The sequence below is a fragment of the Rissa tridactyla genome, chromosome 6 (genome assembly GCF_028500815.1).
Source record: "Rissa tridactyla isolate bRisTri1 chromosome 6, bRisTri1.patW.cur.20221130, whole genome shotgun sequence".
In the NCBI taxonomy this organism is placed as follows: Eukaryota; Metazoa; Chordata; class Aves; order Charadriiformes; family Laridae; genus Rissa; species Rissa tridactyla.
In genome coordinates this window covers 54,800,057-54,820,122 of record NC_071471.1, presented here as the reverse complement: position 1 = coordinate 54,820,122, position 20,066 = coordinate 54,800,057, and the positions used below count along the sequence as shown (strand labels likewise).

The 20,066-nt window shown below is 45.9% G+C and overlaps 1 protein-coding gene across 3 annotated transcripts in view; it reads right to left on the bottom strand.

Moving 5' to 3' along the window:
- The window catches only part of TBC1D12 (TBC1 domain family member 12), a 48,637-nt gene extending 37,754 nt beyond the window's left edge, over positions 1-10,883 (bottom strand). Inside the window, exon 1 of one of the 3 annotated variants that reach the window (XM_054206050.1) lies at positions 10,761-10,883. Coding sequence is in view for 2 of the 3 variants with exons in the window: in XM_054206048.1 (XP_054062023.1) it covers positions 9,225-10,018 (794 nt within the window). In the remaining variant the exon portion in view is untranslated. Of the gene's footprint in view, positions 1-9,224; positions 10,171-10,760 lie in introns of those variants that run through there. The other 2 variants (XM_054206048.1, XM_054206049.1) reach the window with 2 other exon arrangements.
- Positions 10,884-20,066: the final 9,183 nt, after the last annotated feature.

The following is a 20,066-nucleotide window of genomic DNA, read 5'->3' as shown; positions in this document are numbered from 1 at the left end:
CTCAAGTACAAAAAGAGTAAAGGAAGATAATCAGTGTGGTCTCACCTTTACTTTTCAGAGCAAACTAGCAAAACAGAGCTCTATGCCAAACTATTCTATCATCTTCATATTTAATCAGGTAGTTCAGCAGATATTTTGACAGTATGCCAAACACTATGGTCAATTTTCTGTAATAATAACCAAGTGTCACTTGCCCACAGAATCTAAACCGAAATCCTAGATCAGAGCTGCAAGAAGTGAACAATTTCTACCAGTTGACTACAGATGTTCTGCTATTTCTTGCATGGCCAGGAATATCTACTCCAGCAAAGCCACAGCTGGTTAACCAGCAACATACTCCAAACTAAACAACGCCAGAAGAGTAAGACCCGTTCCTCCCCGCCACACACATAATGGTCAAGCTGTTTCAGCTCCACTAAGGGGAAGCCCATTTCTTTTCCTTGCACCAGTACTGTCCTACACTCCCTTCTGCTGCAATTCCGAGACTTTCCATACCTTGCAAGTCACTAATCCTGCAGAAAACCATCCACATTTTTCCCCTCCCCAGCTTAATGAGCTACAGCAGCTCACAGAGGATCAAATAAATACCAGAAGCAGGGAAGAGACATTCCCTTTGTTTCCTGACAACAGCAAGTTCTTCAATCAGCTCACCAAGATATCTCAAGGAAGTACAACCTAATTAAGCAAACTACCAAAAACTGTTCAAGTAGTAATTCACTTCCAGTTAAGGCAAAAGTCACCAGCTTTATCAGGGCAGTCACCATACCTATAGTCCAAATGTTCCTATACCAGGTACGTTTTCAAGACCAGGTATGTTTTCATGTTTCAAGTACGTGAGAAAGATTTTCAGCCTTAGACACAGCCTATAAGTCGGTGAACTGTAAATTCAAACACAAGACGCAGTTTTATTTTGAAGACTGTCCCAAGGGTTGGCAATGCATAGTACTCTGACCAGCCTGCTTAAACTTCATTGAATATTTTTCCCTTCTGCTCCCAGACAGAGTGCCTGTCGACTACTTGATTGTGTAATGTAGTACTACAAAGTACTACTGTACTACTTTTGTAGACGCTCACTGTATCAGGTTTCTGCTGTGGTTCACAATATATTTTATATCACTGCCTCAGTGATAAATTGCAGAAATACTACAAAATGCAAGAATCCATTTTTGATATTAGACAGCTGATATTAATACGTAAAAGCCTGATTCCTTTCAGTTTTGCCTGATGGCTTTGTGTTTTACAAAGCAAGGAAGAAATTCCCCAGTCTACCACTCAGCTGCTTACAGAATTTGAGGAACAGCAAGCAACTTGCAAAACACCTGAAGTTTATAGGAACAAAAAGCTAGAATCATAGAATCATTTAGGTTGGAAAATACCTTTAAGATCATCGGGTCCAACTGTAAACCCAACGCTGTCAAGTCCACCACTAAACCATGGCCCTCAGTGCTACATCTACACGTCTTCTAAACACCTCCAACCTCTGCACTGGGCAGCCCATTCCAATGCCTGATAACCCTTTTGGAAGAAATTTTTCTTAATATCCAATCTAAACCTCCCCTGGCACAACTTGAGGCCATTTCCTCTTGTCCTATCGCTTGTTACTCGGGAGAAGAGACCGACTCCCACCTCACTACAACCACCTTTCAGGTAGTTGTAGAGAGCGATAATGTCTCCCCTCAGCCTCCTTTTCTCCAGGCTGAACCACCCCAGCTCCCTCAGCTGCCTAAAGCAGAGATACTTTGTGCTCTGGAATCTTCACTGCTTCCCACTTCACAGCAAATACCTTTGGTAGTTCATGGTTTGTTTGGTTTTTTTAAAGCACACTGGCATCCAGCATACAAACAGCTTCATTATTGCCCAGCAGCGAGACAGACAAGAACCTACATTAATGGATGCATTAGGCAACTGGAGCAATACAGACAGGACTGAGCTGTGATGTGGCCAGGGCCAAGCTTCCCCTGCTACAGAAAGCAGAGAAGCTGGTATCAACAACTCTGCTGCTCTTGGGGCACTAGTAAGATGTGTGAAGTACAGTCACCCTTTTCCCATAGCATCTTCCTCAGCACATCAAACCAGACCGAAGCAACAGTGGCAGCAGCAGCAAGCCTGGGTTTCTGTGGCTCCAGCAGAAGGGCTATAGCTGTTCTGCTGCTCTCTCTATCTCTGGTGCCTTTTCTCCTTTACTTTTAGACAATCACCTAGTTTGCCTATAGCTGGCCTTCAGGAAGTTTGTTTAGATCAACAGAACTGCCCCAGGCAAGGGAAGCCAACAAAGGCAGCTTTTATTTTACTACCTGATCAAGAGACTCTCTCACTGACTTGAGAGCACATTTAATAAAAGTCCCCAATATAACAAGGGAAATTTAACATGATTTCTTCTTAATAAAGGAGTACCTTGCAGAAGGATGGAGAAAAACTGCAAAGAGCTTCCTCCCATAGGCCACAGGTTTTATTTTCAGTCAGGAGGAAAGGAATTTGCAGGAACACCAGTCTGAGTGTTTGGCTGTCAGAAGCTCTGGAAGAATAAACTCATCTGTGACCATCGAAACTAGTTTTCTACTAATTGAAGTCATAAGTTCACCCACACAACATCCATCCACCTCACACCACTACCCCAATGCCGGGCCAGAAGCAATATGCTCTGGAAGCAGTTTGCACAGCTGACTGGTTTCTGCAAATACAGAGCCAAATTAGCAGTCTCTCTTTTGCAGGCTCTCCTTATGCTCAGCCTTCATTCAAAAACCTGTAGGATTTGTGCAGTCGAGTCCTCTCAGAGAGGTTAGCAGGCTGCAGTATTAGAGAGATCAGGCAGTACCTGCCTAAGCTTCACGTCCTTAGAAAGCAATAATAAAAAGGCTGAGAAGCACAGTGCAGGCTGAGAAGCTTAAAGCAGTGCCTACCACCCAGTCTGGCAAACCTAGTCCCTTCCCAGCTGAACAGCAAACAAGACCAATAAGGGATAAAAAAGGACAGGCTTCATATCATAAACATCTCAGCAGTTCCCAGAAACTGAAGAGAGGAATAACAATTTTTGCATCCATGTGAATGAAATGTGACCAAAATCCTTAAACTCCTTTTTTATTCTTAAACAATCAAGACAAAATAGCCTAATGAATAATTGAACAGCCAAAAGAGCAAAAGCATAGAACTATCATTTTCTTAGAGGCCAGCTGTGATTAAAGCAATCTCCTTTGGTTGTTGTTTTCCATGTACAACGTTCTCCTTTTAGTCATAGCCTATTCAGAAGGGAAGTCCCATTCACTTTGCCACACTACTATATTGAGTCTGTAAGAAATTCTGCGACACAAAATAAGCAGAAGAGACCAAGGAATGAAAAAGGCATTCTGCAAAATGAAAGGGGGGAGAAGATACTTTCTGGTTAAGTTCAAATGCCTTTCTAAAACACTCCTTAGCAAAACAAGCTATGACTCCAACAGTTTGTTGCACACTAAACAGCAATTTCAGCTGTCTGGCTTGAAAAAAAACCCAACCAAACAAACAAACGACACACCAACACCACCCCAAAAATACAGCATTAGTTTAAGGAGAATTTACTTCAGGAAAAATCCTATTAGATTTTATAAGACTCCCAGTGCAAATATCTGTACCAACATAGAACATTACACTGTCTACCAGGGAGAGCAGAGAAACTGCTAATACTACTTTGGGTAGTTTAAATTGATGAAGATTACACATATGGCTCTAAAGTCTTAGAAGTGACATCTATTTAGTCAGCTTTTGGGGGGAAGATGGGCTGCAGACAGAAGTTAGAGTAATATAGCAATCTGATACCTACCTAGAGTTAAATCAGTACGTGATTTCTTCCGCTTGTGCGCCTGAAAGTTAATTTTGCTTTGCTACTCAACAGACATCCTAGCCAAACGGCTCACATGGGTGCACAGCATCTTACATACTTATGGTGAAACAGCCATTGCTAGTGCTTTTCAGAAACACAAAACTCTTTAAAACCTATATATCACGAGGCCTGGGAGTGAAACTTTCTCAAGCAGGCATTTTCAACTCATAGACCTTGAGGACTGCCTCATTTTTGTGAGCTGCTGGGAACTGGTTCACTAATAAAAACAAGGCTGCCACCATATAGATTTAATTTTCTCCAGTAGGATCCGCTCTTGCAAGAGAAACTTTAGATGTGCAGAGTTATTTCCCTGACCTTTTAATGAATAAAAAGTTTATATAATTTGGGTAAAATTTTCCATGTACAGTTATTAAAAAGTCGGGAGCTGGAAAAAAAAGAAAAAGAGCACTGAGCATTCATCTTCAAAGTTTGCTACAGTTTGTTTTACTTTGGAGATTACCCTTACTTAAGTTGTCATTATATTTGTTATTCATGTGACTGAAAGACAGAAACTGGCAAACACGTCAACACAACTTCAAAAAACAAACCATTCTTAGCAAACAGTGAATGAAGAATCTACAGAGAAGCTCCTCATTTTGATTATATGAACGCTTTTTCCCAATTATGCCAAGTTAATTAAGTCTCTAACTCGGGGAAAAAAGAATACTTTTTGAAGTTAGTCACAGGTTTGGGTCCAGATGCTCTTGCCTACTTTCTCCAGCCAGCTTTAATGCAAATCAATTATAAGTATTCGCTTGTTCACTTAGGTTACAAGTTTGCTTAGAGAAAGCAAAAAAACTAGACCAACAACGACAGAAGGGTGCCCTCACAATTTCTGTGGGGGAAGCCTTACTGTACTCCTTTAGCTCTTCTCTCCAGTTATCTTTCCGATATATTGTCAGTAAGTTTCCTTGATCTGTTTGTTAGAAGCACTCTGTACCTTCCCCACCGCCCCCCTTATCCAGACAGGGAAAAACCAACCCCAAAATCAAACACACAAGTCTTTCAGGATGTCAGCAAGAACTAAGATACAGGCACAGGCAATACAGGAATATAAATCAAGCATTGTGAAGTGCCCCCATCAATCTGGTTTTCATCTTTACACAAATAGAAGGTTTAGAACATCTGTAGCAAGTAGGACAGCTCATTCCCCACTTGACTCTCATTTTTGACCCAAACCCCACAGAATTCTTCCCCATAGATGCACAGTACAGCCCCTGAAGTTTCATGCTGACATATGAAACAGAAAAGCTCTGCATACGAAAAGAAAGATCAATTCTGGTATTAAATATTGACAAGACACAACTGCAGGCTAGGTATATGCCTATATAGCTCAAAGAGCTTCAAGTGCTACTCAGTGATAAATTGAAATATAAACTACAGATCTAGAGACATTACTATGTACACCAGTAACAATACTCAGGGAAATGAACCTCTTTGCAACCCTCCACAGCCTCTGTCAAGGACATTTGTAGGAGCAAGAAGATTAGCAGCTTTTGAAGAACTTCCTACTTACTAAACCACAGAACTGTGTTTACAAAGATGAAGAAAAAGATGTGGGCTTCAGTGATTTCTCAGTTCTTTGTTCCACATACACTGACTCCCTTCAACCTTCCGTCATCTCCCCGAGTGAAGATTTTTCAAAACAATAAGCACAACTGTTCTGGGTGAGGAAGGAAGGATGAGACTAAAGACAGTTGTTCTAAGCACATGTGTGCCACCTACCATATACGTTTACAACCCCTTACACCTATTGCTCACAGCACATCCCAAAGACCTACAAGAAGGGGCAGTTATGAATTAAGCTCTTTGCAATTTTATCAGAAAAACTTGTTAGATGAAGTCTGGAAAACAAGTACTTTGGAAAATGGTGCTTTACCACAGCAAAGTAAGTATTGCTGCTGTTGTCAACAGTAAGCTTTGAATCCAGGAATGAGAAACTTTGACAACTACCAGATACCTAAATTTGCCTATTAAATACGTAATTCAGAAAGGGACAGTATCTACACAAGCTGAGAAGATACATGTATGTACACAGGTAGAACTATGAAGTATAATTCATCTTTAAAACCACCGTGGCTTTATCTCAGCCCTAGAATACTCACTGCTGCTTGCCCTTTTTGGGTTACTGTTCTGCTCTGTATGTGCTGCTTTGGGGAATAAAGTCTAATTCAGTCAAGGTAATCATCGCAGCTTTAATTCTACTGTCCATGCAACATTCCTGCTCACTGAACCATTCTGTACCCAGAAGCAATCCACTGGAGCTACCCAAAAGTGATCCAATAACTCAAGAACAGAGCTTTGCCCTTGTAAGCTTCTACGTAAGACCACAAGCTGTAAGAGCAGTGCCTACATATGACTGTGTTTGAGTCATACATAGGAGTACGAAGCAGTGACAGGTGACTTTCAAGAAGCCACTTAATGGTCTGACCATAACAGTAGCACAGGGGAAACAAGTGACCATAGTCACACAGTTTTCCTTGCCACAGCACTCTGCTCCACATACCTCTAATTTACCTGAGGCATCCCACTTCACATGCTGAGAGAAACAAAGAGGTAGAACAAAAAGACAGCAAAACCAATTATTTTTCAGTTAGAAGTTGTTAGCATTGATTTGACAGGCTTAATAATTTGTCATAAATACAACTTAAGATCTCAGGGCCAAATATTATACCTAATACTTACCTGGAGAAAAAAAAAAAAAAGCTTTAATCTTTGATGTAAACTTTCCCATGACCTTAGAATAATTATTACTGACAGTCTCGAGGGTGCAGCCACTCTTCCTGTCACAGAGCTTGGGTAAGATGCTGCTGTTCAGAGCTGCAGGCTTTTTCCCCTACCTCACCTCATCGGTTTCTCCTCTGGTTCAGTGAAATAAAGACAGACAATTAACATGGATGATTTCAAAGAACTGAGAGGCAGACCAGTCTGAAAACTGAAGAGCTGGGAACAAGCAGATGGAAACAGCAGCCTCCTAACCCAGATCTGCCGTGACCGAACAGTTTGTCTGACTGGGCAATTACAACAATGAAGCTTTCACACTGAAGGCTGTAGGACTTTTCCCTTCCCTTCTCTCAGTTTTTAAAGAACAGCAAGAAGTGTCCACCTTTTAAAAACACTTCCATATATAATTATGACCGTTAGAAAAAGCAATGAGAGCTACCAAATTTTAGACAGTTTGTAAACTAGGCAAAAAGCATTACAAGTAAAAAACTTCCTATAGAAGATGCTCCAGACTGCTGAACTACCTGTGTTTAGCACATCCAGTACCTTTTCTCATATACTGTGGGAGCAGGTACACATTCTGACAAAACACAAATGAGTTGTGCTCTCTTAGCGAGTACATTTGATCGAACACACCCACCAGTGTAACAAACTTTGGAGAGCAACATCATTTATGGCTCTGTGCTCATTCAAAAATACAAGCAACCATCTGCTGAGAAGCTTCACAAGGAGCTATAAGTTGCTACCAACATTCAATCACCAGACAATTTTTATACAAGTTGAGTCCTCATTACTGACAGCCAAGGTATTTCTCTTTCTAAGAACCGGAGAAAAATCCACTTACGATGGCAACTGTCAGTTTTGACTAAATCTGAGCAGTTTGAAAAAAAAAATTGAGAAGTCTGAGCTTTTAAAGTATCAGAAATGGTTCAGAAGACAAGAACTAACTACTCAAAAAAATAATGAAAAGAAAGTTTTATTACCACTTTCTAAGCAATTGAGAACTACAAACTCTAGTGTTACCGTATCCAGAAACAAATCTATCAAGGAAGAAAAGTTTGGGGTTGTTTTTAAAAGAAATCTATCTGTAAAAGTGGTTATTAGTAGATCTCATTTTGGCTGCTCAGATGAAGTCATCTGTAACTAAGGCACTTTTATGAATGTACAGGCAGAGCTGAAGGTAGTCTCTGAAGCCGATATTGCTCACCAGCCCAAATGCACAAGAGGCACAGCCAGCTGGGCTACGAAATTGGCTCTCTGGCCAATCCTTTTTTTCACTGAGGCATCAGCACTATAGCTTTCGCCAGGATAGCAGCAATTAAACTTTTCCATGTATTACCTAATGCTTCACTGAAAACAGCAAACACCAGTGTATATTGACAACAACAACTACTGCAACACCAAGTTCAGTCTTTTCTATGCGGAAAATTCTCCAGAATTTCATTCTCTGGGGCAAAACACAACAAGAACCCATGTCACTGGTCAAAGCATTCAAATAATGAGGCAAAGGGAAGGCAATACGCTGCAGTCCACATACCACTGGGGAAAAAAAAAAAAAAAAAAGGGTGTGGGAGGGAAGAACACTAACAGGAACTAGTGGGAATAGAGGGACATCTCTCTGCCCATCCTTGAAACAAAGTGGAGGCACCAAACTCACCCTGCAACTGCCACTATCCTTATCCTCAGGCAGGAATCCATCTCTCCCTTTCCTGGAGGTTGGCAAAAGGAGCCTATTTCTCAATTTAGGATCCTACCTTGAGATCAAACCTCTCCTCTTCTATATCAATTCTTCAGTTAATAGGTTCAATCTTATTCTGTCTTCTCAAAACACTTAAGAGACCCACAGTGCTATCAGGGCAACTGTCACACAGTAACTATAACCCCAGGGCTTTGGAGAATAAAAACTGTTAGAAATGAAACTCCCCTCTTCAAACATAATAAAAGTAATATAGAGCATGCTATAAACTATTACAGTCAAGATGCATCTCCTGTGTGGTACATTAAACAGTGAGCCACGCTACAGAGTCCCCAGGTAATGAAGGTGGACATCCTAAAGTTTTGGGGTTTGTGCTAGAAACTTAACAGACGCCCAATTAATTTGAACACAAAGCCTAGTCCTTATAGCTTTCCACACCACACTTCAGAAGATATAAGTAAACTGCATCTACACTGCCAACAGGTAGCAAAAGCTTTATAAGCCTTTGCAGCTTTCATGATGATTCTCAGAATGACCCAAAAGCAGCTTCTGATACCAACAATTTTCACCTTATTCCCCAAGCGGTTTAATCAGTGCCACCGTGCTTATTGGGACAGCAAAACGCTCTGGCACTGGAAGCAAATTCCAGTTTGAAGTCCACGTAGTTTGTAGCACCGAGAGTATCTTTATCATCTTACCCTCACGCCCCCCGCAAAGCCTCTTTCCTGCTGTACCAATATTTACTCGGCGGCAAAAGATCCCGCCGGGGTTGGAACCACTCATCGCCTGACCAGCAGCAAGACACGGACCTTCGCAGAAAACCCACCGCCCCCCGTGGACTGGCCGGGCGGACCTTCACCCCCGCCCCGTGGCACCCCCCGCTCCCGCAGGGTCAAGGCCGGGCGCTGCCGGAGGCGCCGGTACCGGCCCCGCCGCCCGCTCCTTTACCTGGTGAAGAACTCGGCGAAGCTGCTGCCGGCGCCGGCGATGCCCGCCCGCCGGGCCCTCTCCGCCGGCTCCTGCGGCGGCGCCGGGGCGGCGGGCGCCGTCCCTCCGTGGGGCAGGTGCTCCGGGGCGCTGCGGCGGCGGCTCACCTCGTAGGTGTTGCGGGAGTTCAGGTTCACGTCGGTGAAGCCGAGGGGGGCCGGGGGCTCCGCCCGGCCCCGGCAGGTCCGCACGCCCGGGGCGGCCTGCGCCCGGCTGCCGGCCTCGTCCCCCGGGCCCCGGGGCGGCGGGGCGCTGCCGGCCGTCGCTCCCCCGCGCCGCTCCGCCTCGCTCCGCAGCCGGCAGCTCTTCAGCGGCTCTTCCAAGGCGGTTCCCGCGGGGCCGGGCGGGCAGGGGAGGAAGCCCCCGTTCTGCAGTTTCGCTTCCTCCTCCTCCGGCCCCGGCTCATCCCGTCCTGCCCGGGGGGGTGGCGGCTCCTCCGGCGGCGGCAGCAGCAGGAAGCCGACGTCCCCGTTGGTCATCCTCCCGCGGGGGCCCACGGCGTAGGCGGCCCCGTTGGCGGGTTTCTCCGGGCAGCGCTTCCCTCCCGCCGCGGCGGCGGGGCCGAGCGCCGCCAGGTACCGCTGCAGCAGCCGCTCCTGCCCCGGCCCGCCGCTCCTCCGGCTCAAGCCCCGTCTCCCATCCCGCTCCCCGTCCTCCTCCTCCGCCGCCTCCTCCTCCGCCGCCGCCGCCTCCTGCCGGCCCGCGGGAAGCACGGCTGCGCTGCCCGGAGCTCCGGCATCGTCCGGCCCCACCATTTGCCGCCGCCGCCGAGCCCCGGGGATGCCAGCGGCGCAGCGGGGCGCGGGCGCGGCCCCCTCGGCGCGGCGGGGGGCCGAGAGGTGCGGGGTCCTGCGCACCGGCGGGGCGGCGAGCGCGGGCAGCCGGCGCCGCTCACCGCCTGCGACCGGGACGGCGGCCTCGGCGGGGGGGGCGGCGGGCCCGGCTCACGCAGGCGCCCGGCGCCGGCGGCGGCCCTTCCCCCCCCGGAAAGCCACCATAGAGAGGCGGGGCGGGAGGGGCGCGCCCGGCGCAGCCGCTTCCGGGACCATAGAGATGCCAACTAGACAGGATCTTCCGCGCCAGAGAGGTGCCGCGGAGGCCGCTCCCCCCCCGTTCTCCACTACCGTATTACGGTAGGCGCGCCGCACCTACCACATTCCTTCAGCGTGCCGCGCACCCTCCGCCACGAAAGAGCCCAGCTCCGCAGCCGAGCGAGCACCCACCGCCCGGGCCTCGCCGCCTGCCCACTCCTGCCGCTGCCCCGGCACCCCCGCAGGGCCGGTAGCCGGGCGGACAGACGGACCCCGCGCACCCACTGACCTCCCAGTGCCTTGCCCGGCAAGGCCGCACACGGGGCACCGCTCCCCGCCGCGGGCTTACGGAGAGCGCTCGGTCATTTCACCGTTAACCTTTTCTTGAAGGAAGAGCAATAATAAAAAGCCGTTTAACCGCCAGCGAGCGCGTTGCGAGGGACGCCGCGGGTTAGGGTGTGCTTACGGGCGGTGAGGCAGGGCGGGGAAGGCGGCAGGGCTGCGCCCAGATCGGCGGGCGCTGCGGCAGCGACCGGGAAGCGCGATCCCGGTCCTCGGAGCGGGGCGGGCTCTCAGGAGGACGGCGGAGGTTACCCACGGAGACCCGGCACCGGATTCCCCGCGGGGGCGGGCGGCAGCGGAGCAACCCGCCGACCCGCGGCGGAGGGGGCGGGGGCTGGGCTCGGTGCCGTTATTCACCTCAGAGCCGGGGAGGGGGGCAGCGGGTCCGGCGGCCGCGCCTCGGCCTGGGGAGGAAGGGGAGAGGCGGCCGTGGCGGAGGTGAAAGGGGGACATCGCCAGTGCGGAGCCCCGGGGCCGGGGCACGGCCGCGGAGCCACCTCCTGCCCGACGGGCGGCAGCAGTGGCCGCGGGGGGGCGGGACGGGAGGGGGCGGGCAGGGCCCGGGCTGGGGGTCTCCTCTGAGGAGACAGGACGTACTTGAGCTTTTTTGGGGGGAGGAGGGAGGGAGAGAAGAGAGGTAGGATGCGCTGTGAAATCACGGGGTGAGTCTTCTCCCTTGCCGTGATGGGATCTCAGAACTCCTCAGGCTGACGCTGGGGAGGTTGGATGGAGGATGCGTGGGCAGGCAGGTGTCAGCACCTGGGCTTCCTGCCACACCTCTCAGAGGAAAAAAACAAGTTATTGCCATCCCCTGGGCCTAGCGAGGGCCCAAGGCCAAAAGTCACAGGCAAAAGAAAAGGCAGAGGGGCTTCAAGTCCCCAGAGCAGCACTAACAGCATAGGCCCCATACAAGGTCTAGCGGGTACCGTTCGTCCTAGGCAAGTGCCTCAACCCAACAGGTTATCTTTGTATTCCTGCCGTACATACTCACAGCTGGTGGCAAGGGAAGTACCACTCTCCTGGAAATCCTCGGCCAGAGAAGTCCTCCATTTAGGTAACCCCACCTCCAAACCTCCTGCAGCATAGTGGAGGTCCTTGCTTTTAAAGGCAGGCAGGTGGGGCATGCCCAGAGAGAGACCGCACCTACCGTGTGGAGATGGGGAACTGCCATGCTCTTTTAATGTGGTTTGTTTTTTTTTTTTCTCTTAAAAATTGTGGGTGTTTTAGAAAGAAAGGTTTAAACTGGGAATCTTCATCCAAATAAAAAGTTGATGCATTTCATTCTGTTACGACTTCTTATTAGGACTTTGCACTATAGAGCCTTCTGGGCTTTGCTTTAGTAAAGAAATAAACAAAAAAAAAAGTTTGTGATTTTTTTTTTCCCCTTCTTGTCATCTGGTAACTGCACTTCTGAAGTCAGATGTGCAACGCTGGGTGTTTTACATGTAACAAGCAAGTCTGATCTCACCCCTTTTGACTTGAGTAGCTGGCAAATACTTGGGATCTCAGAGGCTGGAGAAGAAAAAAATCTGATTTTTTATTTTATTTTTTTTTTGCCTTGCCTATCCTGATAGCAGGTATGCAGCTTCATCCAACTACAGCTGTGCAACATAAAGGACCATTGGCTTCAGCTGCTTGCAAAAATGCCCAGTAAAGGTTGCCAGGATTAACTTTCCTTTGGATGTGCCAGCTGAACTGCTTGTGGGAGCACTTTGTAGGCTACTTTGATCAAAACAAACCATTAACAAAGGTGAACTAATTAAGCTTTTTGGTTAACTAAAGCTTTTTAATTAAGCTTTTTGCTGTCACTGAGATGGTAGGTTTTCTGTTCTCCGCTGTGATCCGCGTCATCTCAGACACGTGGGCTCTGATCACTGTGTCTGCCGAGTGAACGTCCATCCTGGGTGCTCCAGAGGCTCTCTGTGCAAGGAGACTATGCGACTCATCTGCGGTATATGCCACGGATCCTCTTTTAGACTATGGGTCTGCATGGGTGGCTCACCCATCCACCCTGCACAACTGTTGTATTTTAGTTTTTAGATAAAGTGATGCAGCAAGCAGAATATCCCAAAGAGTACTTGAGTCATAAAAAAAAAAAACAAAAAGAGTCTTCGTATTGTTCTACCCCTCTTAAATTGGTGACTGCATACACTGTAAGAAGGGATCAACAGTGATTTCACTTAACATTCACATAGTCATTGTTACCCTGGATAATGTGATATGAAGTGAGTTGTTGTGGAAACACAGCAGCACACTATGCCTTGCGGGTAAGGAAGGGGTGGATGCTGTGTGAGTCCATGAAGTATAAATTATCCAGGAGCTCATTCTGCACCAGGACAAAATGAGAGGTATATCTGCCTTTACTAGTGAGAATTTTAGGTTTAAGGAAACACTCAGAAATCCAGAGGCTGTTTGTGCTCATTTTCAACAGTGTTCACTGTTTACCTGGGATGCTGTATGGCAGTGTCACTCTTGAATAGACTCCTGTGATTTAATTAATGTAGAACCTGCAAAATAGGACCAGATGTTAAACGAGCTAAGCAAAATGAAGACTGGCACTGAGATTGTAACACAAGACTGGCTTATGGTGAACTTATTTCAGTGACTGTGGCTGGGATAGCTGGTAATTATGCCAGGGATTCCAAAGGGTAGCAGGTTGTTTTACACAAAATAAAACCACTTGGTTCACTGCATTTGCATTGATTTCCACCTCTAGGAGTTGCTAGACAGGCAGATTAGTTATATTTATATATACAAAATATATTTAAAAATAATATTTCCAAATAGTATTTTGGATTTTAAATCACTCCTGCAGGATGGAATCTAGAGCTGAATGAGGATTTTGAGGCTCTGTATTGTATTTTCCAGAAATGCTCAGTCCTGAGGAATACCTCAATGAACTAAAGAATTAAAGATGTGATTAGCAGGGATACATATTATACAGTTCATACATAGCTGATAATGAAACAGCTTTGAGCCAAGTATCTGAAAGTCAAGGCAATAATTCACAGAAAAGTACATGCACCTCTGGGCAACTAGTTACATGTTAGAAGGTCATTCTGATTTGGATGGGCAAGGGTGAGCAGGTAATCTGCATTCTGCAGAGGGCTGTCAGCAATCCGCAGGGAAGAACTGGGGACTAAAGAGTGGACAGGTGGTTATAAAATCCAGGAATTTTAAGAGCAGGGTTGCTGAAAGGACTAGGAGTGAAGGAACACGTTTTGAGCCTTGCGAGAGTGCAGTCCCATGTTACAAATATTACAGCAGATCTGTGAAATCATCTGGTTCAGTAAATCAAAATCCCCCATCATTTCACTGATTCATTTTAGGGCAAGGCCCCCCAAACGGTTGAATCATCACAAGTGAAAGAGAGTTAAACTGTGGATGGAGGTTGGGAATGACTGGCCAGAGCAGGAACCGCTCATCTTCACCTTGACATTGAAGAAATTACAACACGGGATTCTACCCTAACCACACCATACTGTAACTGTGCTGTTGCCTGGTACTGTGAAAAATTGTATTATTTATACTATCGTTCTAATCTGGTAGTGAGGTCCTTAGTACCCCATGTTTTAGGGATATTCACATGAGAAATAGCATAATTTATTAGTGAAAAGAAAATGTCTGCTTAGTTGAATATTGTGAATAACTTATTAAGCAGTGATTTTGTATCGTCCTCAAACTGATTAGGACAATTTGTGTGTAAGAAGATTGATTGTGCTCCTGGATCTCTAAGGTGACCCTTACAAAGAAGGCAACTTTCCCAAATAAGATTCTGTGAAGAAAGAGGGAGTAACACTGCATAAACGTGATGCTGAATTCTTTTTCTTTTGCTAAAAACTTTTCTGCAGTAACAAAGCCTCTGGCTCAGTTTATAAAATATCTCAGCTATGGAGAAGACAATCCAGGCATCTGGGATGACAGAAAGTAGGCAGCAGTATCTTTTCTACCTTAGAAAGGTGTCAGCTCTGAGTTCTATGCCAGTTTTGGGGTGGTAGCAAGAGAATACATATGAAACAGGAGCTATGCGAGAGGAGTCTGGCTAGTTTGTTCTCACTGTTAGTCATTGAAAGAGAAAGGAAGCAACCTTCACTGGATTCATGATTTTACGCTATGAGCAGGACGTACAACTTTCCGGTGAACAAGTCCTCATGGAGGCAATGTACAAATAATAACACATGTAGACTTTGCTCCAAAGAGTATACAATTAAAATATTATGTAAGGAACAAGCCAGGGTTTTCAATACTCCTTACTTAAGGTTTGCACGAACTGCAACTTTGCTCCTTGTTCCAAAGAGGCAGCCTTCTTGGTTGTTATATACGCTGGCACCAGAGAACTAGACCTGTCTGCATCCTTGCCCGTGTTTGACAGCTGACCTTTCGATACCATCCCTCATTAGGAATAGCTCCTGTCTATATCTACACCCTGGCAAAGGTCTGAACACTTAGGAAATGTCACACCTTGCTCATATAATTAGCACAATTCTAGGTCATTAGTTCCAGCTCTGGTTTCCGTTTTGATCTGTGTTGCCCCACCCAGTTATGGATTTTAGTTGAAACAGACCATTTTTTACTCCCAAGCTTAAAGCGTAAGGAATATCCTGCAGTAACATAAGCCAGGCAATTGTTTTCAAGGAGGTTGTGAACACAGGGGAAGGATCTAATCTCGCAAACGTTTGTGACAAAACACATGGCTGTGAACTCTGCGTACTTTGGTGTGTGGTCCGTGCAGAACTAGGCTCACACGATGCCGCTGGCAGTACTGAGAAAATCGTTAAGGCATTCGTTCAGGAACAAGAACCTGTGGCTGAAATGCAGAACGCAGTGAGCTGATTTCCCCACCAAACTGACATCTCCATGGGGGCTCAGGTCTAGTGTGAAATGTTAAAAACCTCACGTGTTTAACACCTTGTATCTAGTAGGTCAGTTCAAAGGCCTGTCAGGACGGATCTCTGGTACAAACGCAAAAAAAGGGCTGTGACTGCAATTCTCTTGACCATCATTTTAGCATGGTGAATTTAGTTCGCAAAGCCTACAAACTAGTATTACCATAAAAATTCTTAGTTTGCGATAACATTGTGTTTACCTAGACTGCTCATTAAGTGCTGGTAGAGTCTCTTCAAGAGCCTGCCTTTGCCATAAAGCAGGAACTATCCTTCCTCTTCAGGGCCAGATATCTGAGATTTTTTGGACTAGCCCTAGCATTAATATATCCCAATGCAAATGCCAGCCAGCTGTGATATTGAATGAGATATTGAATGAAACTGATCTAAGAAAAGTACACACCAAAGTCTTTTCTTATCACTGGCATTTTGCCACCAAGAAGATGATGCAGCTTTGTATTTTGAATGCCTGCACACAAAACCTAATACACTAGTAAATTTTAACATCAGAATGGCTACTGAAAGTGCTAAGCCTGAAATTGTTAAAAATAATTGTTTTTATATAACAGGTCAGGTGGTGAGAAGCAAGGAGAATGTCCCTATTGACTCCAAAATCATGACACCTGTCTTGGCCAGGACTACCTACCACAGTAGATATACCAGCCTGAGCTCCAGCCAGTCTTCCTTTCTCCTGTATTTATGTTTCTCCAAGGAAAGGAATAGTAAATGGATTGAGGAGACAGGTGATCTGCTTCTGTGTCATTAATTTCCTACAGAATTGTGAGATATACTTACTTTTCCTTATGGCCGCTGTGCAGGGACTTCAGGAACCCCAGCACTGAGGCCAGGAGATGGAGAGGCCAAGGCCCAGACTCATCCTCCCTATTCCTATGCATTTTTACAGGTCCCCTCTATAGGCAATGGAGACAGACCTTCTCGAAAGGGCAGGTTAGCTCACTTGAAATCAATCTCACAAGCCCATCTGCGCTGTCTACCGAAGGAGAGCAGAGGCAACACACAAGCTAAGGGGCATTCTCCTAGGAAAGAGTGAGAGGGGCAGTTTTGGGGCTAGGTGCTATGGATGCAAAACATTTACAGGGATTCCAGGGGAAGCCAGGCAAGTGCTTGGCTGAGAGATACAGCAAGGTACAGTCGGTCAGAGCATGCCACTGCTCAGAGAGGTTTCAGGGGCTCTTGTCCCTCGTTTCAAGATTGAGGCCACTGACAACAGAGCTGCTGGTGCTCCCAGGGAGACTCGGACGTTTTCCTAGCAGGGGTAAGAGAGCCCTAGCCTCTGGTTTAGAGGCAGGATACTGGGCTAAACAGACCCTTAATCTGACAGGAATTACTTTTCTTATGTTCTTATATAAGTTCTCTTCTCCAATTCCTGTCTGCAGCTCACGAATCAGACACTCTGCAGTTCTAGAAATTATGAACAAGGAGACTGTCAATTTATAATTTGTTCCCAAGTGCTGAGAAACAGCACTACTCTAAAAAAAAACCCAAACAAACTGTACAAAAAATAAGCCAATGCCCACCACAAGGTTTTCCTTTTCAAAAGAACAACGTAGCAAGGACTCAGATATTAGTTTACCTCTTGTTCCAACCAATGCTGATAACTGAAATACACACTTAACCAATATGTAGCTGGTGGTTTCCCAGTGTTGTTTCATTACTTCTGTAATTAAAATATGGAATGGCTTCCTCAAATCAATATATAGGAAGAACTGTGCCCTAGGGCTGCAAAATGTTCTTCCATTTGCAATAGAGTTGTGCTCTTTGGCAGTTCACTCCCGAGGCTCTCGTTTCTTTGGAAATGCTACTTTGGCAAGAACATCTTCGCACCCCACTAATAGCAGTTTGCACTTTTAATACAAAGCCTTCTGGGCAAGATCTCATCGCAGAGCATAACCAACAATTAATTAAGATGTTCGGAGACACGATGTTTGGCAGACTCCTGCACGCTGCAAGCTTTTCCTGAGCACATTCCCAGTTGTGCTGCAGCCCTAGAATTTAATTACAGTGCTTGCGGATCAAACATGTTGGATACCTGTATTAAGAATTCAGTCCGTGGTGCTTTGCTTGTGTATGGCTTATGCTTGCTGTGGTTCAAACAGTGCCAAAGCCTCCCTGAGCACTGCAGGGGGGTAAGCTATGTTTGCCATTGCTCTGCCAGGGGCTAAAAGGCTTTCCGGGTTACTGACACTCACTGGAAGACTCTCCTTCCATGTAACCTCCATGTTTCCCACTGCCAGACTGGTCTATGTAGATGACATACCTATGTAGAGACTTCTGTTACCCTCTGGGTAACACCATCGAGATACTGAGAAGCTAAAGACTGCTAACATATCCTGGTTTAAATGTCACCAAACCCGCAGGGACAGAGAGTTAGTTACCTAGAAATCACCCTTACCTGAAACCAGGTTAAAACAAATAGAAATATTTATTACCACATCCAAATCAGAAGTGTAATCACACTCATTCTTAATAGAACAAAAGAGAGAAATGAAGAAGAAGATATATTATCTGCTTCTGCTATGATCCAAAAGGATTTTTGGATTATTTTTTTTATTTTACTGATTCTATCCAGCTGATTGATTACACACTTACCTAATCCACAGTCTCGATCTGTCTGCCTGCCAGAAACCTCAGATGGTTTTCACGGAGACTGCGAGCTTTCTCTTTCATTTTGTTCAAATCCACCCTTCAGGTTCCACCAAAGGAGTAGGTGTAAGCTGGCAGAGAGCGGGCACAGATAAAGCAGAAGAAAAGGAACAGATGAGGGTAAGCAGGCAATACCTCATCTCACATTCCTCACTCACTCGGGCAGCAACGCTGTGTTGTCGGTGGAGGCACGTTTTGGGGATGAAATGAAAGGGGAGTTGCTGTAATGAAGCACAGATCAGAGCCCTTTCCTCACTTCCCTGGGAATATATTGGCCAGTCGGACTCCATCTGAGTTGTTTGGGGGTTTGTTTTGTTTTTTTAGGACCAACAACAGCTCTTCCTTTATTTATTTCATCCACAACTTAGAGCCATTTTGAATTATTATATTGATCCCCAACCCTTCCCTATTTCCAGGCAGGTTATCAGCATAGTCCTTAGCCTACAGCAGTAAATAATTTTTGGGGGGAGCTCATTCAACTGTGTGGACTCTACTTTGCACTTTTCCTACCAATATTTATTGTCCCATGTGCTGAGAGTGTTTTATAAGTTTTTTGTTTACGTTTCTAAAGTTATTATGTAGTTGATAAAGATTTGTTAGTCCGCCCACATGGTGACTACAACCTTATCAAAAATTCCCGTCTCAGTCTCGTGCTCTGTTTGCTTGCTGTGTCACTGATACTAATCAAATCAACTTCTATGGTTGATAAAATATAAGCAGCAAAAAAATAATGGTTTCTTGGAATTTTTCCTTTTATTTTTTTTACCAAGTCATATTGGATATGTACTCTTTAACAAAAAAAAAGTGCTGTAATGCACAGTGTGGGCTATGAGAACAGGACTCAGTTTTTGCATTCTCCGAACACAATCTGTTTGCTTCATAAACTAAGTTCATATTAACTTTTTAGGAATAATCTAATTTATCTGATTTTATGCTGCCCTGAACCTACAGGTGCTATATGTGTGTGTGTGTGTGTGTACAGCATGGTTGTGAAATACTTCCTGAGGCTGAGCATCAGGTCCTGGGCACTCTGGAATTCTGTCCACTAAGTTTCGTGGCAAGAGAAGTCCACTAAGAAAAAAAGATGAAATTTGAAAGAGTCTTTCCTCTTGAATTCAGTGAGAACTGAATTGGGCTTAGGACTACTTGCAGATGAAATCTGTTAATTGAATTTTATTGTAAACTATTTTCTTGAGAGATGACCAGCATAGAAGCTTTCAAAGCTTTCACGGAAAATTGAAGAAATTATCACAGGGTGTATAAGAGCAAATGGTAGAAAGAGCGAACAATTTTTCAGTGACAATGTTGGTGTGAACAGACCCTTTCTCTGTCCAGCTCCTGGTCATGCATTCATAGAATGATAGAATGTGTTGGATTTGAAGGGACCTTTAAAGGTCATCTAGTCCAACCCCGCTGCAGTAAGCAGGGATATCTTCAACTAGATCAGGTTGCTCAGAGCCTCATCAAGCCTGGCCTTGAATGTCTCCAGGGATGGTGCCTCCACCACCTCTCTGGGCAACCTGTTCCAGCGTCTCACCACCCTCATTGTAAAGAACTTCTTCCTAATGTCTAATCTAAACCTACCCTGCTCTAGTTTAAAACCATTGCCCCTCGTCCTATTGCTACACGCCCTTGCAAACAGCCCCTCCCCAGCTTTCCTGTAGGCCTCCTTCAGGCACTGGAAGGCTGCTATAAGGTCTCCCTGGAGCCTTCTCTTCTCCAGGCTGAACAGCCCCAACTCTCTCAGCCTGTCTTGATAGGAGAGGTGCTCCAGCCCTCGGATCCTCTTCATGGCCCTCCTCTGGACCCGCTCCAGGTCCATGTCCTTCTTGTGCTGAGGGCTCCAGAGCTGGACACAGTACTCCAGGTGGGGTCTCACGAGA